The sequence below is a fragment of the Podarcis tiliguerta genome (assembly GCF_965153285.1).
Source record: "Podarcis tiliguerta genome assembly, chromosome: 8".
Taxonomy (NCBI): domain Eukaryota; kingdom Metazoa; phylum Chordata; class Lepidosauria; order Squamata; family Lacertidae; genus Podarcis; species Podarcis tiliguerta.
In genome coordinates this window covers 44,622,420-44,646,032 of record NC_139541.1, presented here as the reverse complement: position 1 = coordinate 44,646,032, position 23,613 = coordinate 44,622,420, and the positions used below count along the sequence as shown (strand labels likewise).

Genomic DNA, 23,613 nt, shown 5'->3' with positions numbered 1-23,613 from the left:
TAGTTCCTACACCAGTCTCTCCTTCCCCATCACCAGCTTGTTCTGGTGTGTTCCAATCCCAGCTACACCCCTCACTGGGATCCTCTTCTTCCTCTCTCCCCATTTTCCTGCCAGTTCATGACACCAAAGGAGACATTTCTGACATCAGTCCTGATACCTGCTCCACAATCTCCTGAAACTACACCTTGATCTCCTCTATGGTGATGAGTTTTGCCTTGGTGTCCTGGGAAAGCAAAATTTTCTGACTTCTGCTCCCTTGAGCCACCACTCCCCCTCAGTGGTGGGCATCTCTACAAATTATTATAATTAATCCAGTAACATTATACTCTTCAGCAGCCTTAAGCAGAGGTCTTCCCAGCATTCATATCTTTTTAACAGGAGATGTCAAGGGCTGGAATGGGAACTTTATGCAAAGCTTGTAGCTCTTCTGAGTTACAAGACCTCTATACTGCTGTTTGAAAAGTTAGTGGCAACACACCCCTTACTCCTCTCTTGATTTTCAGAGCTTCTCATTCTGCTTTGCTGCTTCTCCATTCAAACAGTTAATTGATTAAATCCACTCAAGGACCTTACCACCCGCTCCCAGACACAACATCTTTCCTTTTCGTGTCTCTGGCTAATTATAGTTGGAAGAGGGGAAATAGATAAGTATGTAGCCGCATATCCTAAGTGGTGCATCTGTGTAGAAGAATGCACACAAACAGATAATTAAACATCAACCAAATATCAATAGGATTATAGTGGCGTGTTGGAACAAATCTTGATGAATCTGCTTCAGCAGCACAAGTCTCCACCACAACACTATGATTGGAATATAAATGTAATCCACGTGTTCTGCACAAAAGACTTTGCAGTCTAGCCAACCACTCATCCAGAGGAGCTAAACATATTGCTTTAGTCAACTATGGATTTGCAAATGTAAGTAAGAGACGGGGAAATGAAACAAACACTTTTATGTTCATCTACCATTTGCCCAGGGTTGATACATTGCTAGTTTTGACTAAACCCTTAAACAGTTTAGAACCAGAGTAATTAAAGGGCCATCCACATCCTGCTGGTGATGGATGAATATCTAAATTTTGGGTTCTCTGAATTTCTTATTTCCCCCCATTCTTCAGTTCTCCACAATTCCATACCACTTGTCAATTAAAAAAAAAATCTGCATGAAAATTCACCAGCATTTTAGTGGCAATTTATTCTAATATACACACTGTTGCATACAATATTGCCTAATATACCATTTTTGCATTAATATAATGCATTATGTATGTTCTTTTCACTATGTATGCATTTCAATGCACATTTTCCACCTGTATATGCAGTTTTGTACATTCCCTGGCAGGAGGAATGCATTACAAAATTAAGAGTATTTCAAATTTTGAAGGGTGGTTGTGTTTTGATTATCATACTATTTCAGAAAGTGAACAATGGGTAAGTCATGTATACTGTCATGTAAACTGAATCAAATTGCTCCCCATCCCTATACCATGCATATACTGTAAAGGCATCTTCAAAGTTATATGCCCATTGGGGCAATGCAATTGGGTTAGTGGGTGCTTGGGAGAATGCCTTTTCTCCAGTGGCCCAATGTTGAAGGAATTCTGTTTCAACTGACTTTTGCATAACCCCATCATTGCAAGGCTTCAAATGAAAATTAAAGATGCATTTGTTCCAAATGGCTTTTTCTCAATAACAATATTTCACTGCTGTTAATAGTTCTGGTGCTGAATTATTTTATTTCTTTGAATGTTCTTCTACTAAGTAAGATGTTGCTATACATTTGCCAGTTGTGTCTTGTAGTTATTTTATTGTTATAGATTCTTATTGCTGTTTTCTATGCTGCACATACATGATTTATAGAAGCTTTGTTTTTTATTGTGATTATACATTTAAATGATTGAAACTGCCTTGTGAGGATTTGGTCCTAAAAGGGTGCCTTTAAATAAACCAGTGGAGAAATACATGTACACAGTATCTTTTGCAAAGTACGTTGGAACTCTCATACATACCCACGATGGACATTTCAGGAACAGTTGCATGATATGGGCCATCAACGAACTCGGGGGGATTGTCATTGATGTCTTGGACCTTAATGATGAATTCTGATGGAGGCTCCAGAGGTTTGTTTGTATCCCTATCAACAGCTTGGGCCGTCAACGTATACTCAGCTTTTTCTTCCCGGTCAAGTCTTTTCATTGCATGAATGTCCCCTGTCTTGTCATTGATCACAAAGATAGTACCAGCTCCATCACCTGACAGGATGTACTTGATCTTGCTGATTCCAGGGTCCAAATCTGTGTGTAGCTGAAATGACAAAGAAGCTATTAAGTGATCATTTTAAAAAAGACATAATGCAATTAGACTTTGCATCAGCACTGCCACACGTTTCATTTTAAGTTTATGGATTTGTTTTATTTAAGTCAGGCGTAGCCAACATGGTGACATACTGGCCAATGATGGAGGGTTATCCAACAGCAATTGGAGGCTACCATGTTAATACAACAGCATAGGGGTGTTCATGTGTTACATTACAGTTTGTGTAAATGTATACAAAAAACAGAGTTGCATTATTCAACAAGCCTATAATCTGGCTACCTGTGTACACAGTAGATGAGTTGTACAAATCAGCCTATGTACATTTTTTTCACATAAACACTTCTACATGTGCAGAGACAACTTGTACTTGTGAACAACGTTAGGAGTGAATAGCTGTCACACCATCCTTCAGACAATGATTTCCAGAATGCTGTACAGGAAATATAAATAATGAATTATTTCTATTATAAAACACTTAAAATATACAGGACGATGATAGTTTTAGCAAATACTATGAGACAGCAGCTAAAGTAACCAAAATAAAATCCCACAGCAGGCTAAGTCTTTACACAAATCTAAAGGTCTTGAAAATGGAAATGTCTTAATCTGGTGATATATATATATAATGCAAGTTTCAAGCATGCCTCTTCAGAAAGGGTGTTGCAAACTGGGGCACCACCACCCAAAAAGTTGTCTTCTTGCTTGTCAAAGGCAGTTTGAGAAGAGCTTCAGAAGAAGATTTCAAAACACAGGAAAATGAGCTCCTTCAGGTATTTGGATCCTAGTCACCCAAGGTTTTTATACTAATCTGTTGGATTGGGACCAGGAGCAAGTAGGTAGCTAGTGCAGATATTTGTATGCCACCTTTCCAAAGCCATGCTCAAGGCGCCTTACAACATATAAAAATTTACATAACTACAGTACAAACATAGCAAATGTAGTCATAAACAATACACAAAACATCAAAAAGTACACAACCAAACAAAACAATTTCCACATAAAAAATATAAACCAAAATAAAGATACAAAAATAATATCAACAAACAGGCAACAACCCCCTGCACAAAAACACTAAATGTGCACTATAGTCCACTAGTGTTCCAGCAGTGGAATTTATGTTGTGTGCAAGCACAAACAGAATGAGGAACTTAACATTGTGAAAATGGAATAAACTGCCATGTGAAAGCAGCCTGAGTCATTGTCAATGGTAGCCCTGTGTCTAACACACTACAGTGATCTGACCAGAAGGTTATCAATGCTGGAACAAGCAATAGCCTTTAATTAATGCCCATGTTACTGTGAGAAAATCAACCACTAAATCAGCCACTGAATAGTGTGCCTGGAAAAAGAAAGCAAAGCGGTCTTCCTGAACTGGCTGTTTTAATAACTCTTTCACTAGCTTGCTTGCTTCAGTTGTGTCCATATATGCCTGTTGATATTAAGTGAAAGATAGAGCTTAAAGTTTACTGCCAGTTCTGTCTTCAATGTGAAGAGACACTGGAGAGCAGGGAGGAGAGGAGCTGGTTGCAACAGGATGGAGAGTCTCCCTAGATTATTCAGCAGCCTGCCTCATCTCTGTCTCCTGATCCCCCTCTTCACCTGCCTCTGAATCTGGGCAGCCTTCTGCCACAGCTTCTTCTTGCTCACTAAACCCTGTTACTTCTTCACCTTCTGACACCTCCTCCTTCTAGTCTGCTCCCTCTTCTCCCTCTGACCTAGAGGCGAAGCAACCTGCTCTGGTACCTGGAATGGCGCTCTTCCCAGGTGGCATGGCACTCATCCCTGGGGGCATGGCGTGCCCCCGGGGGTGCCATCTATCAGGGGGTGGCATTTTGTCCCCACCCTTTGAATGGTACCCGGAGCGGACCCCACCCCCCTCGGAATGCCCCTGCTCTGACCACTCATCATTGTCCCACCACCAATCCCCTGGCTCTGAGCCTTCTTCCTCTGGGGGTTCCCTTTGAGGTTCCCCAGCTGGTGTCTCCCACCACTCCTCTGTATTCAGACAGTCCATGACACTAACACTGTAGTTTCTGAATTGGGTTAGTTTGGTGAATTGGCTTGCAATACCCCGATTTGTTAAATTTTAATAAATATAACCTTTATCCCAGAATGGCATCTCATGAGTCTTCTCATGAGCATGGGAGGGGAACCTACTCCACAACATTCAGAACATGGATTGCTGTGGGCAAATGATCCCAGTCCATTTCTTCTGCCACTAAACACACATATAATGCATACAAAGAGAGGTTTGTTCTTTCATCCAGCCGCTACTGATCCATATCAGAGCTTAAATACAGAAAGAGAGACTATTTGCATGCATACTAATCAAACAAAATGTAATCAGAAGTGTAATTAGACTTTTTTATATATAAAAACCACATGCATACACACACACACACACACACAGAACTATTAAGTACCGACAATTTTCTTATTATGATTTCAAGAAAGAGGTTGTGCACCCCCATAAAAAATGATTCCTTTATAAGGACAGTTAAACAAGTATCATAACCATTCATATCCTCCTCCCCTGCTCCTGCCATGAAAAAGGAAATACAAAACACAACAGTAGGTTGGCACTGCGCATAGCAAATTATCTCAGTACAAATAGAACATACAGCACTGTGTTTCATCCTTGGGACCCCAGATTTGGATGGATTATCATTCTCATCATCTTTGGCTACTGGACCTAACTGGCTGTGGATGATGAGTGTTGTAGTCTGTCCATGTCTAGGGATCCAAATTTGAAGAACACTGAATAAAGAATCAAAACATTCCAGTTTGGTTTCTAAAATGGATAAACATTGAGTGGGAACCCTCCTTGCGTGTTTATGGCTGGATGGTTAAGTGATAATGCTTCTTGCTAGCCTGGATGAATTAGAGAAATGCATGTGTAGAAACTAGTCTACTGTACAATGGTGAAATTTACACTCATTCTTTTCTCCCTAACTTTGCTTCTGGCCTTATCCATCACCGGTATGAAGCCCCCAGAAGGTTGTCCAAGGTGTGTGGTTTAAATTACTTATATAGATACATTATGCAATGCTCACAAAGGAGCATTGCAGCAATTCAAGGTTCAAGATGATCTCTAATGTCTGTTGTGGAACCTTTCTAACTTTTTTCTTGAATTGAAATATTTTTTGTGTATTTACAATATTGCAAATATTTGTGGCCCTCAGGCTGAAACATGTTTCCCACCCCTGGTGTACCGATTTGACTGCAACATGCCCAATGTCTTTAAAAAATCCAAAACCAAAACAAAAACAAAACCTTTTTTCCATACAAGAGATGCTTCTGAAATGCATGCAGACATATTTCATATAATCACAGAGAACTGCTTAAAATATGAGATGGTGGATATGAAATAACAAAAAAGTACAAACTGCTCATTTGATAACCTTCATTTGTCACTGGCTCTAGGTCTGCAAAGAGCAAAAGATCTAAATATATATTTTCCCTCTTTTTTCCATCAAATACTAGTACCAGACAAAAAATGGTAATCATGCTTTCTCTAGTTTAAAGTAAATGATAAATGTGATGTTTACAGAAATCTTTCTTCCCCTTCTTTATAGCAGCTGGCGGCAGTCAAAGATCATCAAGGCAGCTATTTGAAACATTCATGTGCTTTTTATCTTTAATACAGAAACATTACAATAGATGGCCTAGGCTAAGAAGCAAGATGGGTAGATTAGCTCCATACATGGGCCATCATTTGTCGCCATCACCCTTCCTAAAATCTGCGCTATTTTTTTTTAAGAGAACAAAAGCTAAATATATTTGAAGTCATTAAGTATAGCAATTTCATCCCCCAAGAAACATTTCTTTAGTTCTATCAAATATGTATGAGTATGTAAAGCAATTGTCAAGATTCAGAACCCGTTGCTCATGTCAAGGTTAAAGATCATTAAGTTCATAATTATGTGGGACCGTGAGGAATGATGGAGAGAGGATAAATGAATGTGAATTTCCACTGCAGAGACTTCTCAAATAGTAGGAGGTGTGTAAATCTGTTCTCTATAACTTCAGCATTCTCCCTTGCTAATTGAATGCTCTCTCTCTCTCTCTCTCTCACACACACACACACACACACACAACTTTATAAGTACAGTATATCAGTAACATTATTACAAAGGAAAGTGCTCAGCCTAGGCTAAAACATTCTGGAAATTCAAAAGAACTGTCTTCCTGAAACCTGTTCAAACTCGTTTGTAGATCTATCATATGTTCTTTGCCTATATACCTTAGTTGGTTTGCTTTCATTATATGGCTATATCAGGGATGGGGAATCTTTTTTTCAGTCCAACAGCTACATTTCTTTCCAGGCAACCCACACACTAGTGGTAGGTGTGGCCAGAAGCAAAAGTTAAGTGGAACACTGTTACCTTTGTACAGTAGACAAATTTGTGCACGCATTCACACACCCATCTCTATCCAGGGAACCAAGAGGCATTATCAGAGTTCAAGAACACATTCCATCCAGGCAAAAACTCTGGAAGAAGGTATGAAATAGGGTTGATGAAGGCCTGGGAAGAGGATGTGTGGCCTAGGGTGCATTCAGAGAGCCATATAGTGAGGCTGGAGTGCTACGTTTCCCCCCCCCCCCCCATCCTTTGGCCTGAGATAACCCCTGTGCTAAACATATGCAAGCTTCTGAAATGACCTTATACCAAATGAAGTACCGTCTGATCTGACAGGCAGTGGCTCATTAGGTTTGCAGGTAGCAGTCTCTCCCACAACCTGTTACCTGTGATCCTTTAAATAGTGATCATGAGATAGAACCTGGGAATTTCTGCATGAAGAAACACGTGTTCTACCAATGAGCTATAACCACCCTCTGTTTATAAACTTCTTCTTCTTCTTCTTCTTCTTCTTCTTCTTCTTCTTCTTCTTCTTCTTCTCTCAGAAAACTGTAGTTATGTGAGGAGGAATAGGAGGTCTCCTAACAAATCTCAGCACCCTTAGCAAACTACAGTTCACATGATTCTTTGGAGGAAGCCATGACTATTTAATATGGAATGAGACTATTTTAAATGTATAGTACAAATGAGGCAGTGTAAGGAGGCGAGGCTATGAATTGAGCACAGAATCAGTCCTAGGGAAATAAGCACTCAGCTCCTTTTCAAGATTGATGGGGCAGAAGGGTTGGCTGATACTGATACTCCAGCAGGGACAGGGCATGACATATGAATGTAGACATCCAGGATAAGGCTGATTTCTAGTTTTCCATGTGAAGTGATTTATTCATTATTTTTGTATGGAGGAACATTCTATTATAGCAGCGTTCATCACAGCCTGAAGGGATACATTCAGACAAGGATGATCACTTCAGTGAGAATGGAGCTACAATGTTAAAGTGGGGTAAAATCACTCAACAAAAGAGCCTTGCTCCATCTCACCAAAGGGCAATCTTCTTCGGTGTTTTGTTCTCACTATGGCCAGCAATATGCAGATAAGAAGCCTATCAGCAGGACCTGAGTGCAACACCTGTCTCCCAACTTGTGATTTCCAGAAACTAGTATTCAGAGGAATACTGCCTCCAACAGTGGAGATGGAACATAGCCATCATGGCTAGTAGCAGCTGATCCTCCATGATTTTGTCTAATTTTCTCTTTTAAAATAAAACAAATCTTTATTACATTTTTAACACACGTTCATGAAAAAAACCACAAAGACAAAATACAGTGAATAAAAGAAATACATTTATATAAAATAAAGGAGATGGAAGATGAGAGGATATCAAGGTAAATCAGTTATTACTTGTGTATTCACAGTAGGCTTGTTGCTTTCCCCCAGGAGAACTCATCAGATGTGAGCCGGGTAAGTATGAAGAAAATAGTGAGAGGTAAAGTTCATACTATCCAGATGTACATGGATGTTGCAGGCAGAGAGCTTCCTTGTTCTCTTCAGTGCATGCAATCAATAAAATTGTACTAATAGAAAAGTCTGGTTTACCCTGACCATGAGCTAACCTTAGTCTATGTGGCCACATTTCCTTGATTACAAACTGCCAAACACTACTGTACCATATGTTTCCATTCCCTGGCAATTAATGCCCACACAGCAGTTATCAAGTGCTGAATCAGCTCTTTAGATGTCTAATCCTCTTTTAAAACCATCCAACTTGTGGGATCTTATAAAGCACTACAGCTTTGGGGATCAGATTTTATGGTTTAGCAATGTGTTGTGTGGAGAAGCAGTTTCTTTTGTCTGTCCTGAACCTTCCAACATTCAGCTTCATCGGATGACTCTGAGTACTTGCATTATGGAAGAGGGAGAAAAATTATATCCTCCTGCTTTCTCTGCACCTTGCATAATTATCTCTATCTCTATCTTGTCTTCTCTTGTTTGCCTTTTTTCTAAACTGGAAAGCCATAAATGTTATAACCTTTCTGCATAGAAGAGTCACTTCCCCCCATGAACATCTTAGTTGCCATTTTTTGAACTTTTTCCAGCACTAGAGTATTTTTTTTGAGATGCAGCAAACCAGAACTGTACACACTATACAACTATAGTCACCCTACTGTTCTACTTCAGAGAGAAAGCAGGACAGAAATGGTGTCCTTAGAAATAAGAAATAAAGACCCATTAGCTTTTGGAAAATGTAACCTGGGGCTTCTGTGTGGAACTTAGAACAAACCAGCAGAACAACCTCCACTCAGCTTTGAGCATTGATCCCATGGAGATCATATAAGCCTCTGTAAGACCTTTGTTCCTACAGAGCTCCTGGTTGTCATGGAGACACAGTACAAGAGTGGAGACATAATCTATTCTAGAACAGTGTCTCTATGCCAACCAGTCTTAAACCACCCTTGACACTCTTATTCTCCCCCTTTTTGACACTTCTCCCTCATTAACAAATATTGACACCACTAATTCATCACCAGATGAATGAATTGTGGGTAATGCTTATCTCCTGCCTTCTGTTGTGCAACTATCCCTTTCAGTTAAGGCAAAGGTGGGCAACCTATGGCCCCCAGATGTCACCAGACTCCCAACTCCTACCAGCTCCAGTCAGCATGGCCAACCATCAGGCGTGATGGGAGCTGGAGTCCGATAGCACCTGGAGGACCACTGGTTCCCCATCCCTGAATTAAGGCACACTGGTAGAAGCTGTATAATATTATAGTCATATTCATTCCAACTAGTCTGCTAAGGATTAAACGAGAAGGGAACAGGAGGTGGACGGAATAAACTGAGTCATATACAGTATGTGGGATTCACAGAAGCCATATACATTCAGCAATTGTTAATCATGCTGGATCCTCAGGGATCCAGCCCTGATCAATGGACTTGATAAAAATGTAAATGTTGTGTATACCATACACAAATCTTATTTGTTATTCTGCAGTAATGAATGTGTGTCTATGTTTGAGAGCAGGGAGTTGTCATGACAGTTACACTTATATTTATCACTCCTTGCCTGCATACATCACAAGCGCATGATTAAAATCAAGCAATGAACAAGAGTAATTGCATAAACAAATATACTCATAGAAATATGTGTTCAGAGCTCCACAATGTTTGATTGTGTCTTAAGGTAAGCTTGCAGAGAAAGAACTGAACTGTAGTTATTGTTCTGAAAGTTCTTTTTGGATGTAACCAAGTTTGCTCAGGAAACTCAGCAATTCATTATTTTCCTCATTCCCCCAAGACTCTAGAGGACGGGCATGTGATAGCCTACAAAAGTTCCATTTTGGCTATATTTTGAGTCCTCCATTTAGAAAGGAAATGTACACATATACCCTATTTTCAGGTGTCCTCCCCCATATCTGGAGATCAGGGTGCCTTGGGTATGCAAGCATGGCCATTTGGGTGTCCAGATCATCAGTACCTTAACCATTTTTATAGCCCTATCAGTCTCTTAGTTATACTGATCTAAACTAGAAAGTTATACACTCAGAACATCCTGGATACTTAAAATGAAACAAACAAACCCAATATATAGAGGGACATTGCCCAAAATATATAGTGGATCCCAGTGTTTTGCATAGAGATGGGGGATACAATTTATTCAGCTTGAATTGAACAATGAGCCTACCTAATCTACCCTTTCTGAAAGAATACATAAACTAAACCACACCATCCTTCAAAATTTGCACTTCTCTGAATTTTGCAAGAAATGTATACAAAAATTAATGTAGTGGGGCAAAGTGTGCATAAAATGCATATATTAGTGAAGAATAATATGCAAAGATACTTTACATTATGGGGAATTGCTCTACAAAAAAAAAAATCTATAAGGCTAAATTGCATACAAAACTGTGTTTATTAGGATAAATCAGCACTACAACGTTGGCGAATTTTCATGAGGACTTTTTTTATCCTTGCAAGCCTATGTGAACTGAAGACTGGGAAAACGAGACACTTAGAGGACTCACATTTGATGTATTCTCTCATCCCTAGTTCTGAGGCCTCTTGGGAAGTGTTGCATTTTGGAGACAGGTCACATTCAGCAAGCCCAGAGGCACTACACCTCTAGCTCCCTGGATTCCTTCCCAATTTTCTATGAATGCCAATAAGCTCCAGCTCACTTTCTAAATATTGAGGGAAGGCAGCGGCTTTTTGCATTCATTTATATACACCACTGCTTCTAGTAATTGTCACACCTTCCTCTTGCTGTGAGCCTTTCCCCAGCCATCTTTTTATATTATTATTTGTCCAGTGTGACTTCTGTTTCTGCTAGATAGATGAAAAGCCATTAGGTGGCAAAGAGAACTTATCTTAGTGCCACTGGTGTCTTGTGACACCTGAAGGATGATGGATGTGTTCATCAATGACCCACAGTTTAAATGATCATTTACCAGTATAAGCATTCAGGAGAAGAGGCAGTTCATTTATTCTCACGGAAGAATTTCTATTGCAATTGCAACTTCAATTCAATATGATCTATTGTTTCCTTCAAGGACCCGCTGGCCCTTTTAATAGCACTGAAGTGTAAACCTTCACACTCTCTAGAGCATAGCTAGATGGATTGGGGAAGAAATGTACAACTGTGCACACACAAGCAGGTGTACACATACCTGCTCAAGAACTGGCTTCAACTGATGCCCACATAATGCATGAGAACAACCACAAACAGATGGGCAAATACATCAAATTCTGCTAACCACATAAGAACATAGGATGAGCCTGCACACTTTACTCCACCATATACCTCAAAAGGAGGTGGACTCTCCTTCATTGGGGTTTTTGAAGCAGAGGTTGGATGGCCATCTCTCAGGGATTCTATAACTATGATACCCGCACTGCTGGGGGTTGGACTAGTTGATCCTTGGGGTCCCTTCCAACTCTACAATTCCATGATTCTATGGTTTTTGTACACATTCCTTGGCGGGAGAACTGCATTGCAAAATTCAGAGAATTTCATTTTTTTGGAAGCATGGCTGTGTTTGGTTCTCTGATTGTTTCAGAAAGTGCAAATTAGGTAAGTTCACCTTCACACGTGAACTGAATTTCTCCTCCTTCTTTACACCATGCACAACACTGTATGGTCATATTCAAAATTATATGCCCATTGGTGCAACCAATTGGGTTAGTGAGCATTTGGGTGAGTGCCTTTTCTGCAGTGGCCCTACGTTGATGGAATTCTCTTTCAACTGACTTTCATACAATTCAAATGAGAATTAAAGACAGCATAAGTACTACTGTGTTTCCATCCATGTATTGATTTTTGAAAATGTGAATTAGGTTGGTTCGCGTTTAAATGTGAATTGAATAAAATTCTCCCTCATCCCCTACAGCTGCCCACATGCAGCCTAGTGACCCAGACTTCTAAAATAACAATATATAGAGCAATTGTACATAAGACATGTGAAATATACTCATGCTGTATGCAAAATAGTCTATTCTACATATGTGGTTTTGTGTACACGTGTGTGTGTGTGTGTGTGTGTTGAGAAAGAATTGGTAAGCAGAGAGAAATGTTTATAAAGCCCCCCTTCTTTGTGGGGTGGGGGGAGAAGATCCCAAGTGCAGGAAGGTGGGATAGCAAACATGAAGGCCAGGGAACATTATTTACAGTGATTTTAAACTACAAGACTGACATGTGAGTAGGCACTGAATTAGTTTGATTCCCTTATCTCCCAGTCATGTACAACCAGTGACATGCTCCCATTTGTTTCATCCATGCTGGGGATACTTATACTAAGTAAGATCATTGATTTGTCTCGCTCAATATTTTCCCACATTGACTGGCAACAGTTATTGATGGTTTCTCAATCGTATGAACTAAACCTGAGACCTTTTGCATGCAAAAAATGTGTCCTTACCACTGAGCTATGCCCATCCCCAATGCACCTGCCAATACTATTCAATGATTTTCTATTGGACTTGATATTTTGCATCTATGCTTTATGTTCCTGGTGATGCTTATCTACATTTTCTCAGGATATTGGCCTTTTGTTGTCTCATTTTGGGATTCATCCAATTTAGGAGACTTCATTCCAAAGCCTTAAACTAAGTTAAAGAAGTCCACAGTAGACATTAATAAGGATATTAAAAAGTCTTCAGTCCCAAAATGCAGCTGACTGAGGCCAGTTCTACAGTTTTGGAAGTGTGTGGGTGGGGGGGATGTCTTTAACAGTGGGTTGCTATTTGGCCCTACCAAGCATTTCCAAAACTGTGGCCTCTTTAAATCCCATAAGTGAATAAGAAGAGCCTACTGGATCAGGCTAATGGTTGATCTAGTCCAGAGAGCTGTTCTCACGGGGACCAACTTAATGCCTCTGGGAAGCCTGAAAGAAGAAGAAGAAGAAGAAGAGTTTGGATTTGATATCCCGCCTTTCACACCCCTTCAGGAGTCTCAAAGCGGCTAACATTCTCCTTCCTCCCCCACAACAAACACTCTGTGAGGTGAGTGGGGCTGAGAGACTTCAAAGAAGTGTGACTGGCCCAAGGTCACCCAGCAGCTGCATGTGGAGGAGTGGAGACGCGAACCCGGTTCCCCAGATTATGAGACTACCACTCTTAACCACTACACCACACTGGCTCCAAGCAGGACCCAAGGGCAACATTCCTACCGGAGCCAACCAAAAATGAATTATGTTCCACCATGTTTTGATTCAGAAGTCATGCAAGAAATAGGGAACTGCAAAATTCAGGGGAGGATCCAGTTGAAAGGGATTCCATAAGCACTCACAGTAGCTTGCTAATTTTGCTGGTTTCATCTAGTTTAATTTAACACAAGCAAATGTGTTCCACCAACAGTAGTTTGGAAGCTGCTTGTTTTGTGTATCACTGCAAAGGGACGAAGGGGCATGGCTTTTCAAAAATAATTGCCCATTTGGCTTTTATTGTTTTCATAATATTATTTTATTGGTTTCTTTTATGTTTAAAAATTACTTTTCAAGTGTTGAGTATTTCACCCCATAAAAGGGGGGCTTAGGCTGCAATCTAAACCCCACTTACTTTTGGGAAAGTCCTGCTGAATTCAATAAAATTTCAGTGTATGCATGGGTGTCTCTGTACATTTCTCTTTCTGTCAGGTTTTCACTTTAGGATGGATTTCTCCTAATACACATTTTCCCCATTACTTTTTGCCTAAAATATACATTTTTACAAAGCAGTGTCTCCTCGTACAATTCTTTTTTGTCTGTTATTTTCACTAATATATACATACTAGTGTTTTCTACACATTAGTTGGCTGGAAAACCACATTAAAAAAAATCATGGAATGACTGTGAGTTGCAGTTTAGAAAGTGATAAGTATGTTTGCTTTTAAATGAGAACTAAATCAAATTCACACCCTTATTTCTGAGTAGGATTGCACTACAATGCATTTATAAATGCATTAAATGGAGGTCTAGCACAGCAAATGCATTTCAAAAATGAAAACAAATGAAAACATACAAAGCCAACTTGGCCAAAGGTGGAAAAACATTTCTATCAACTTGTGTAAATTTCAATAGCGAGAGCTTTGCAGCGCTGCAACCAAACATTGGAACTCTGCCACGATGCTGTGCTTTTAACTACTTGCTGTTCCACCAAGGATGCTTTCCAAGGATACTACAATTTATGTACAATGAACTGCTGGGATGCTAGAGACGATATATTAAAATACCTTGTTTCTTATAATCTGAATCTGAATACAGGTAGGAGAGTGAATGTCATTGCTGTTTCTATGCAACATTATCAAATAAAGCCTAATAGATTGGAGGAAAAGAGCAATTTGGGGACAGACAAGAAAGATAGAGACATAATGGTGCCACGGCACAAATTGCAGTGTGTGAGCGCACAGGAGGTGAGTGCTCTATTTAAGACCACATAATGTGCCAAGCTGACAGTCCAAATAGAAGAGATCACCCAGCAATTGGCTGCCAAACACATCCTGAATTTGAAAATATAAACATCAACTAAGCAGCCGTTATCTCAGCGAAAACTGAAAGCCACTGGGAAGGTGACTTTCTGGCAGTGGGAAGGAAAAGACTGGGCTACACAATGCAGAGAGGATTTCATTATGGCTTGTAACAGAGCTGGGCAGATATTTTTGTGAATTTTGCTTTACACATCAAGATTTGCATGTTCAGTAAGGGAGGGATTCCATTGCAGGGCTATGGAAAATGTTTCATTGTCTTTCATCAAAGTGCTTCACTAATCACTATTTAGACAGCAACTGGTCTAACAGACCAGTCTCCGAGCTAGCTCCCATTGTGAAGGGAAGTTCTTGAGTGTATTTTTCATCTTTGTTAGTGTATTTTTCATCTTTGTTGGAAGCCGCCCAGAGTGGCTGGGGAAACCCAGCCAGATGGGCAGGGTACAAATAATAAATTATTATTATTATTATTATTATTATTATTATTATTATTATTATTAGTATTATTATTATATTATTATTATTATTATTAGTATTATTATTATTATTATTATTATTATTATTGAGTGCTGAGACCTAAGGAACAGTATAATCCTTGACCTGATAGCAGAAGGAATAATATAATATCTGATCTTCGGCAGGGGTTCAAAGTCCCACTCAGCCATGAAATTCACTGCCTCTCTGCACAACCTACTTCACAGGGTTATTGTGGGGATGAATTAAGGGGGGGGGGGAGAAGTGTGCATGCCAATTTGAGGTAGGATATAAATGCAATAAATAAATAATAATATATAAGTGAAATATTGAAGGCACAAATGCAATTCCAACAAGAAAGACATGAGGGATGCATCTAAACAAACCAGTGTGGCTGCATAAAGAGCTTACAGATGAGCTGAGATGTGAGAAGGGCATATATAAGAAATGAAGAAAGACGAAATCATGAAGGAAGAGTATACACTAGTAGCCACCAGTTGCAGGAAGAAGGTCAGGTGGACCAAAACTTAAACTTAAGCTTAAACTTGCAAGAGAGGTTAAAAATAATAATAAAAGTTTTCTTAGGCTATGTTTGAAGCAAGTGGAAGAATGAGCAAGTGGTAGGTCCTCAGCATGGAGAAGATGGAGAAATGCTATTGGGTGACAGAAAGAAGGCTGAACTTTCCTCTGTCTTCACCCAAAATTAATCTGGTGATGGTGGGAAAGCAGGGGTCGGCAAACTAAGGCCCCGGGCTGGATCAGGCCCACCTAGGTCCTAAATCTGGCCCACGCCGTGAAGCCAGAACCCGCCATGAAGCTGAGACTCCCGGTGATGGCGAGGGGAGGAAGAGGTCGAGTGGCGGTGACTCTGCCACTCAGATGCCATGCCTGGTTTACATCAGTGGTGTTAGATTAGCAAAAATGCCCCCATGCTGCCCTGAGGTAAACCAGGCACGGGGTTTGATTGGTAGAGCCACTGATGCTCAGCCTCTTCCTCCTGTCGCCGCTGCTGCCCTGGTGCTCCTGTGGGCCAGACAGCAAAGTGGATGAGCTCACTCTGCCTACCCATGAGAAGCAGCAGCAGTGGTGGTGGTGGCAGCAGCGGTAGCCCCTGGGAAGGTAAGTGCAGTGGCTGGGGGTAGGAGTGGGGGTGGGTAGGAGGACTACTTGCCCCCCTTGCCTCTTCTTCCAACTCTCCCCCCCCCCCCCGGTGCCGCTTCTCTGGCCCGCCACAAGGTCTGAGGGACAGTGGACCGGCCCACTGCTAAAAAAAATTGCCGACCCCTGGTGGTAAAAGAACACTTGGCTACTTTAAATGTATTCATATCTCCAGGGTTTGCTGAGCTGCACCCAAGGATACTAAAGGAGCTTGCAGATGTACTCTCAGAGTCTCTGACTATAATCTTTGAGAATTCTTGGAGAACCGGTGAAGTCCCTGTAGACTGGAGGTGGGTAAATGTTGTGCCCATCTTCAAATGGAGGAAAAAAGAAGACTCAGGGAACTACTGACTGGTCAGCTTGACTTTGATACTAGGAAATTTCCTTCAACAGCTGTTGGACTCTCCTTCATTGAAGGTTTTTATAGAGGTTGGGTGGTCATTTGTCACGGATGCTTTAGTTGAGATTCCTACGTTGCAGAGGGTTGGACTAGATAACCCTTGATGTCCCTTCCAGCTTTACAATTCTATGATTCTATGAGTCAGTGCTGCCTCCTCTAAGGCCCACCACATTTACTATCTGAGGCAGTCATCTCATTCCCTTATGTTTAGGGATGGGGCAGAAATTTGGTTTGGATAACATTTTAAGGTGAACTCACCTAATTCTAATTTTTGGAAAATAACACACACATTCTTCAAATTCTCCAAATTTGGCAATGCAGTTCTCTAGCCAGAAAATGTGTACAAATAATGCATTTGCTAGGGAAGAGTGAGCATAAAAATGAACATATTACTGAAAATAATATACAAAATGCATTACATGGGGGGGGCAATTTGCAAAAAGGCGTATATTAGGCAAGATTGCATTAATAAGTGTCTTTTCAGAGAAATTAGCACTAAAATGCTGGTGAATTTTCAGGAGGATTTTTTTTTTTTAAGAAAGCAGTTGCTTTACCCCTAAGGGGAAGGAAACCCCATGAACATCCTATTGAGGCCTGAGCATGCTCAACTGATATGCAATGCTAATTGAGTGTTGGAGGGGAAAATAGGAAACAGTGAAGAAGCAGATGGTGTATTCTCAAAAGGGCATGGCTAGAACTCTAGACAGGAGCACACACTAGCCACAGCTTTTTGTTGCACGTCCTACTTAATGCTGAAATCATGCCCCTTGATGCTTGAACATGACAGATTTCTGAATCTGTACATGTGCATTGGCTCTACCTGAAATTACCTGCATCAGCTGCATTAGCTTAGCTGCTAGATAGGTTTTCTTCTGGAAAGGTATAAGCCTGGAGGAAAAGAAAGCTGAGAAGGACAATAATCCTTTTCAAGGTAGTGTATAGCTGCAACTGATTACAAAGCAATGAGGCTCAACAGAACCCTGCAAATGCTCATTTCTCTACTCTACCATCCCCTTATTTTCTTCAACATTGATTCCAAAAGGCATGTGAAATGGGCATGGATTATATTTGAAATGAGGAGGAAATAATAAATCGGGACAGAAAAGGGATTGAGTTTTAAAACTCATCAATCTGAGCCTAAGAACACAGGCAGTGTAGTAGTAATATGGAATGATTTCCTGGGATTGCAGTTGAGCCCACACCCAGGATAAAGAGATGAGATGTGTGTTGTTGGGTTAGCTAGGACCTCAGGTTTCTGAACTTTTAACATAACAAGGAGCTGTACAGCAATTCAAAAACTGTGAGTGGACATCGTCTAAAGTGAGAGGGGCTTTTTAGCCCCACTCAAACTGGCAATAGTTAACAGCTTCTACCCAATCTGGCCACATCTTTTCCAGTACTGAAAGACGCCCTATCCAGTTCAGAATCCTGCAGACCCCAAGACTCTTAGTTAAGGAAGCAATAGGCCAACTGAATGACAGGCTTAAAGAATCCCTGCTCACCATCTTGGCGTCTCCAGGTACCATGAGAAGGCTGTAGCTCATGGAAGGTCCATAGCTCAGTAGTAGACATATAAATCTATATGATATATAAATCTATGATTCTATGTAATGTGCAATTCCAAAACCCAGGGAGAAAACTGAATAAGAAACATTCTAAAAAGATTCCTTAAGCTTCATGAAAACCATGAGAAGAAAACAAAACAAAATAGATAAATAACAGCTGTTGATTTTTAGACACATTTTTGCCTCCTAGTCAATTTCAGAAAGTGTGATTTCTGTGATTCTTCTGCTTCCTTTAGAAAGGTCAAATGACTAACTCTAAGCTCCTCACAGTGGGCATCATGATTCAATTTTGATGGACTCATTTCAACTCCTATTTTTCAAAATCTCTGCACACAGTTTGCCAATATGGTGAGTCCTTCTCAATTAAAACCTATACTGCTCCCAAAAAGAACACTACCAAACCACTGATTTGCCCTTCTAGCATCATGAAGTATAGAGTGATGATGTTTGCATCACTCCTACCACGCACAGAAAACAGGGAAGTCTGACATAATAAAGAGATATTTGCAGAAGGCATTTCATAATTATCCATACTGAATGCGGTCAGAGAAAATAACTGAGCCATTTTGACAAATTCATTAACTCTGTGGATTTAATTTCAAATCACCACTCTCTACGTGAATATGCATTGGAATTGTGAACAAAATCATTATATTACACTTCTTTATATATGCCTTTGACTTAAGATTCAAGAAGAGACCTGAATAGTAGAAAGGTGATAGTTCAGTGGTCAGCATACAAAAGGAACCAGGTCTGATCCCTGACATCTTGAGTTAGGAATGAAAAAGATCCCTACTTGAATCCCTGGAAAGCTGCTGCCAGTCAGTGTAGACAAGAGTGGCCAAAATTTACCAATGAACTGATTTAGTATCAGGCAGCTCCTTGGGAACATAACTGAGGCCAAACTGAGCTTATTTTCACAGTGTTTTCTTTCAGTATGTTGACCATTTATGGTCAGTCTGTGGTGCTGTTTCTCTGTATCACTGCCGTTATGCAAAACCTAATGGCTGATGCCAGGTATTTGCAGTGCTCACCCTGCATCAGTTACTTCCACTCAGGCACAACCATAGTTTCTGAGAGGATTGGAAATTAGAATTGGCTATTAAAACCTATTTGTTTCATGCCTGTAGGTGATCCATGTGATTGGACTCCTGAGTGGTGGGGTGGTCCCAATTGTGCTTATGGATGCACAACTGTTAACATGGGTGCTCCATTGCAGGTATCATGTGTGCCTTGCAGTTGTTGGAGAAGAAGAGCCCGTGAGGTCTGTGACACCGGAGGTGGCTCTAGCAGGTGTTCAGTGCATGCGTGGATGGATTGTGTGGAAAGGACTAATATTTCAAATATATTCAAGAACATGATCTACTCTGCTATGTCAAAAACACGTTGAAGCTATCAATTATGATTGTCACTTCTACCATCTATTAGCTCATTCACAATTTGTGAATGAGCTAATAGACTGTACCAACTGCAAAAAATGCCATAAATCACAATGTTATTAGTGTCATCCAAGAGGGGGTGGCAGCATCTGTCAGGTTTTTGCCAACTTTTTCAGGCCGTGGCAAGTTGGAGTAGGAAACAGCCAATAATTCAAAATGGTGGCTAACACAGATTCAAACATAATGAGAATAACCTCTTCTGCACACACACTAGAGTGAAGATTTGTGAGACATAAGTATAGTATATAATCACAATTTTAATAACTGTTTGCATAAAAGACCTGCAATGAGGAAATTAACTTTGGACTTGGATTTGCATAGAGAATAAAGGGTGCCAGATTTCTTTATTGTCCAAGTTGAGTTGGGAAGCCAATATCCATGGCACTGAGAACCAAGGGGGTTCTCAGTGCCAACTCACCATGAAATTGAGCTGAGGGGGCATCTCTGTTAACCATCCTGCCCCCATTGTCCAGCTTTCAACGGGGCAGGTTCTTCAGGTCTTAAGAACATTAGACCAAGCAAATCTGTCTTGCTGGCAATGTGAGAATATTGGTCAGAAGTCCTTTATTCAGGGGTACATTGAGGTTGTTACGTGGATAGTCACATTGCTATCCACCCTAAATTCTAAGTTGTGACAATATAAAGCAAACCAACAACCAACTGAGGTACATCCCTCTAACATAGAACAGTGCAGAGTAAGTGCACCAGGCCAATCCAAGATATCCCTTCAAAAACCCTACCCTGAAACTGCTTGGCTAATCTTGCACTGCTTAAATGATGAGTCACTGCCAAATGATGAACAGCAAGCTGGAGAGTTCCACATCCCTTTTCACAGAGGAAGCCACTCTCCTCCTATTGTCACAAAAGGCCAGCCATGGCCTCACCACTGCCTATCTTGAGATAAAGCCTCATGAGGCTTCCTCTATGCAAAGGGGGGATGTGGCAAAATAACCCCTGCTCTCAAAGGAGGCAACATTGCCATGCTATCTGTTTAGAGATTCTGTGTTTTGCAAACCTTACTGGAAGCCCGTGTTTGGGAGGCTGAACATCATGGACATACCCATGATGCTATGCACTCAAAGCTGGCCTATAAATAAACATATGTTTTTTTCTAGGAGCAGACACAAAGCAACCAATGAGTCTTCTACTAAATAAATTACAATCAGAAAACAGCTGGGGAGGGGATGAAACATACAATAAGGGGCAAGAAATGAAACATACAAAGAGTTCAGAAAACATGGCATGGAAATAATCTGCTAATGGCATGTTGAAAGTTGTTACAAAACCATTTGGGCATATTAAGTTTTGCATAGAAAATATAGCTGTCAGCTATTTTAACATCCAGATGCCCCTTTATTGATTACAACTGGCTCTATAAACAAACAAGTCATGCCCCTCCAAATTCCTCTAGCAAGGAACAAGCAGGCTATGTAGGACTGAGATAACGTTTACCTTCAGGGGTAACCTGAGAGTTTTACATTTGCTTAAGGCTTATTTGTTTTAAGCAAAATGACAAGGCAGAATAGACTGGATTTGACAATAAATGCACTTTGTGAGCCAACTGCAGAGCGAGGCAAAGGAATGTGGATGCAATTGGAAGGATGAGAGACGTAGCTCGGAGGGAAGAAGCTCTTCCAGGCGATACCCACATGAGGAAGAAATTAGACGTGAGCAGCTGGACAAAATTAAAAAAAAATATGTTCCTGAAATGTGGACAGCAAATTATTTGCACACAGCAGAGGTTGCAAAATTGCTTCCTTGTTTTTATGTTGTGGATGAAAAACAGAACAAATGAAGAAGAGACCAGACAGACTGTGTGTCCGGGGGGGGGGGGGGGTGTTCCTCTGGCAAGTTTATCTTTGCCTAGTTTACTAATGGACAAAATGCATCTCATCACCGCTATGATGGGGGAGAAAGTTGATTTAGTTACATTTTAATGCAAGCCTACCTAATGCTTTAATGCAAGCCTACCTTTAATGCAAGCCCACTTCCCAAAGCAAAATCTGAACAAAGTCACAGCTATCCATCAAAATCTGCACTTTTTCATTCTGTGATGCAGTTCTCCAATTAAAAAATGTATATATAATATATACATCCATGAAAAACAGAAATTCATTATATTAGGTAAAGTTGAATGCAAAATGCTGACAATTTTTTGTGGTGATTCCCCCCACCCCCAACATAGAACTGGAAAAATGAGAAACTGGTATTATTATTATTATTTACAGATTCATCCATCACAGCCATGGCACATGCATTTATTTTGATAAACAAAGGCTCCCAGGCCATAGATTAATTTGGCAAAGTGCCTCTTGACCATGGCAGGTTTTTAACCTGCAAAACTAGAATGTAAGAACATGTGAAAACCCATCTAGTCCAATATCCTCTTCTCTCAGTGGCCAACCAGATGCCTATTGGAAGCACCCAGGCTCTGCACTTTGCCCTCGAAGTTGCAGAGGGTTGTAAAATGGTACACCCCTTCCAACAGAGCACTGCTATTCTGGCTAAAACAGATTATTGAGTCAAGAATGCTTCCTGCCACATGAGACCCTTGGAAATATCCCATGGTTGTCATGGTGTCTGTGTCGTCCTGAGCCACATTCAATGAGGCAACCTCAGCATACATGTCAAGAGTCCTTCACACTAGTAAGAAGCTCAGTCACAAAATCTGTTAGGCAGAATGAATGGGGTGAACCAATATCATTCTCAATTTCCCTTGACTTTTCACTCCCTCTACCAGATATAAATGGCGATATGATTTCATGTTTTAACTACAGAAGCCTTCCTGTCTGTGCCTTCCCTTCATCTTTTATCAGATTAACAAATCCAGTAATTAAAATCCAGTGATGGAAATGATTTCACCACTACGCAGGGGAAAATGTGGGGGTTTCCATAAGCTGTTTCCCCCAGAAAATGACATAATGACATAAAAAGGGCTAAAACTCTCCCCGCTCCTAATGAAATGGTGTCTTGAGTTAGGTCCAGCTCTCCATAGACCATTTATTACTTAAATAAATGTGGTCTATTTAAACAAAGTCCTTAATCTAAGCCACTGTTTAATATAAAACGAAAGCTATTTATTTTGTTTATTGTAGATTGAGTAAAATGAAGCTTCAGTTTTTCACTTATTAGAGTCACTTTTCGATGCTATATGACTCACGCCATGAGATTACAGGAAGACGTTTAGTGGGGGCTTTTTTTGCTTGTCTGCTTTGAAAATTCACTGTAATCATAACGGCAACTTCAAAACATTTTAGCATACACATATCAAGATACACTATGCTTTGATTTAGAGGATCACCAATGTTCATGTAATTACTATCAAGAAATAACGCAAATGAGCCTTTTTCATGTGTTTGGTCTGTCTGCAGGAAACAATTCGGGGGCTTTCTCTTTAAGTTTATAACAGCGTAAACAAGAAAATTGACATTCTACTCATGGATTTAGAGCAAACACCCATTTTATTGAATGCTTTAAAGACTTTAAATGAATGAGATAAGCAGCTCTTGTTGGCATTCATCTAGCATTTATTTTACATCTTTTAAATCCAATCTCAGATGGTAGTTCAGCATCATATAGATTAAGTTATCGCCTGTTAATATATCTCACCCATGGAAAATAGGCATTGTGCTTTACTGATAAGGGGTAGCACATCTATAACTCAGAGGCTAAATGTACAGTGAGAATAAGTAATCACATCAAGATGAGTTAGGGCTGGGAGGGAAAATCCACATTTATAAAAACCCTGGAGAGGTCTTCTGAAATTATGTAAGATTTAGCAGGACTTTTATGTTTATTTAAGCATTCCTTTTCAGCAGAAAGGAATAAAAGTTATTGACCCGCAGCAGGGGGATGATCAATCCTCATATGCACAGAAGCCCTTTAACTAAACAATTCCTGTCATTTCCCAAAGACAATTGTATAATTCCTGCGATGTAAAACAAAATT

General features: G+C 40.3%; 1 protein-coding gene across 7 annotated transcripts in view; it reads right to left on the bottom strand.

Moving 5' to 3' along the window:
* Positions 1–23,613, bottom strand: part of CDH8 (cadherin 8) — a 229,095-nt gene that overhangs the window by 140,579 nt on the left and 64,903 nt on the right. For 6 of the 7 annotated variants that reach the window (XM_083452451.1, XM_083452452.1, XM_083452450.1 and 3 more), the window contains one exon: positions 2,010–2,304. In XM_083452451.1, the coding sequence (XP_083308577.1) occupies positions 2,010–2,304 (295 nt within the window). Of the gene's footprint in view, positions 1–2,009; positions 2,305–8,925; positions 9,001–23,613 lie in introns of those variants that run through there. The other variant, XM_083452455.1, reaches the window with a different exon arrangement.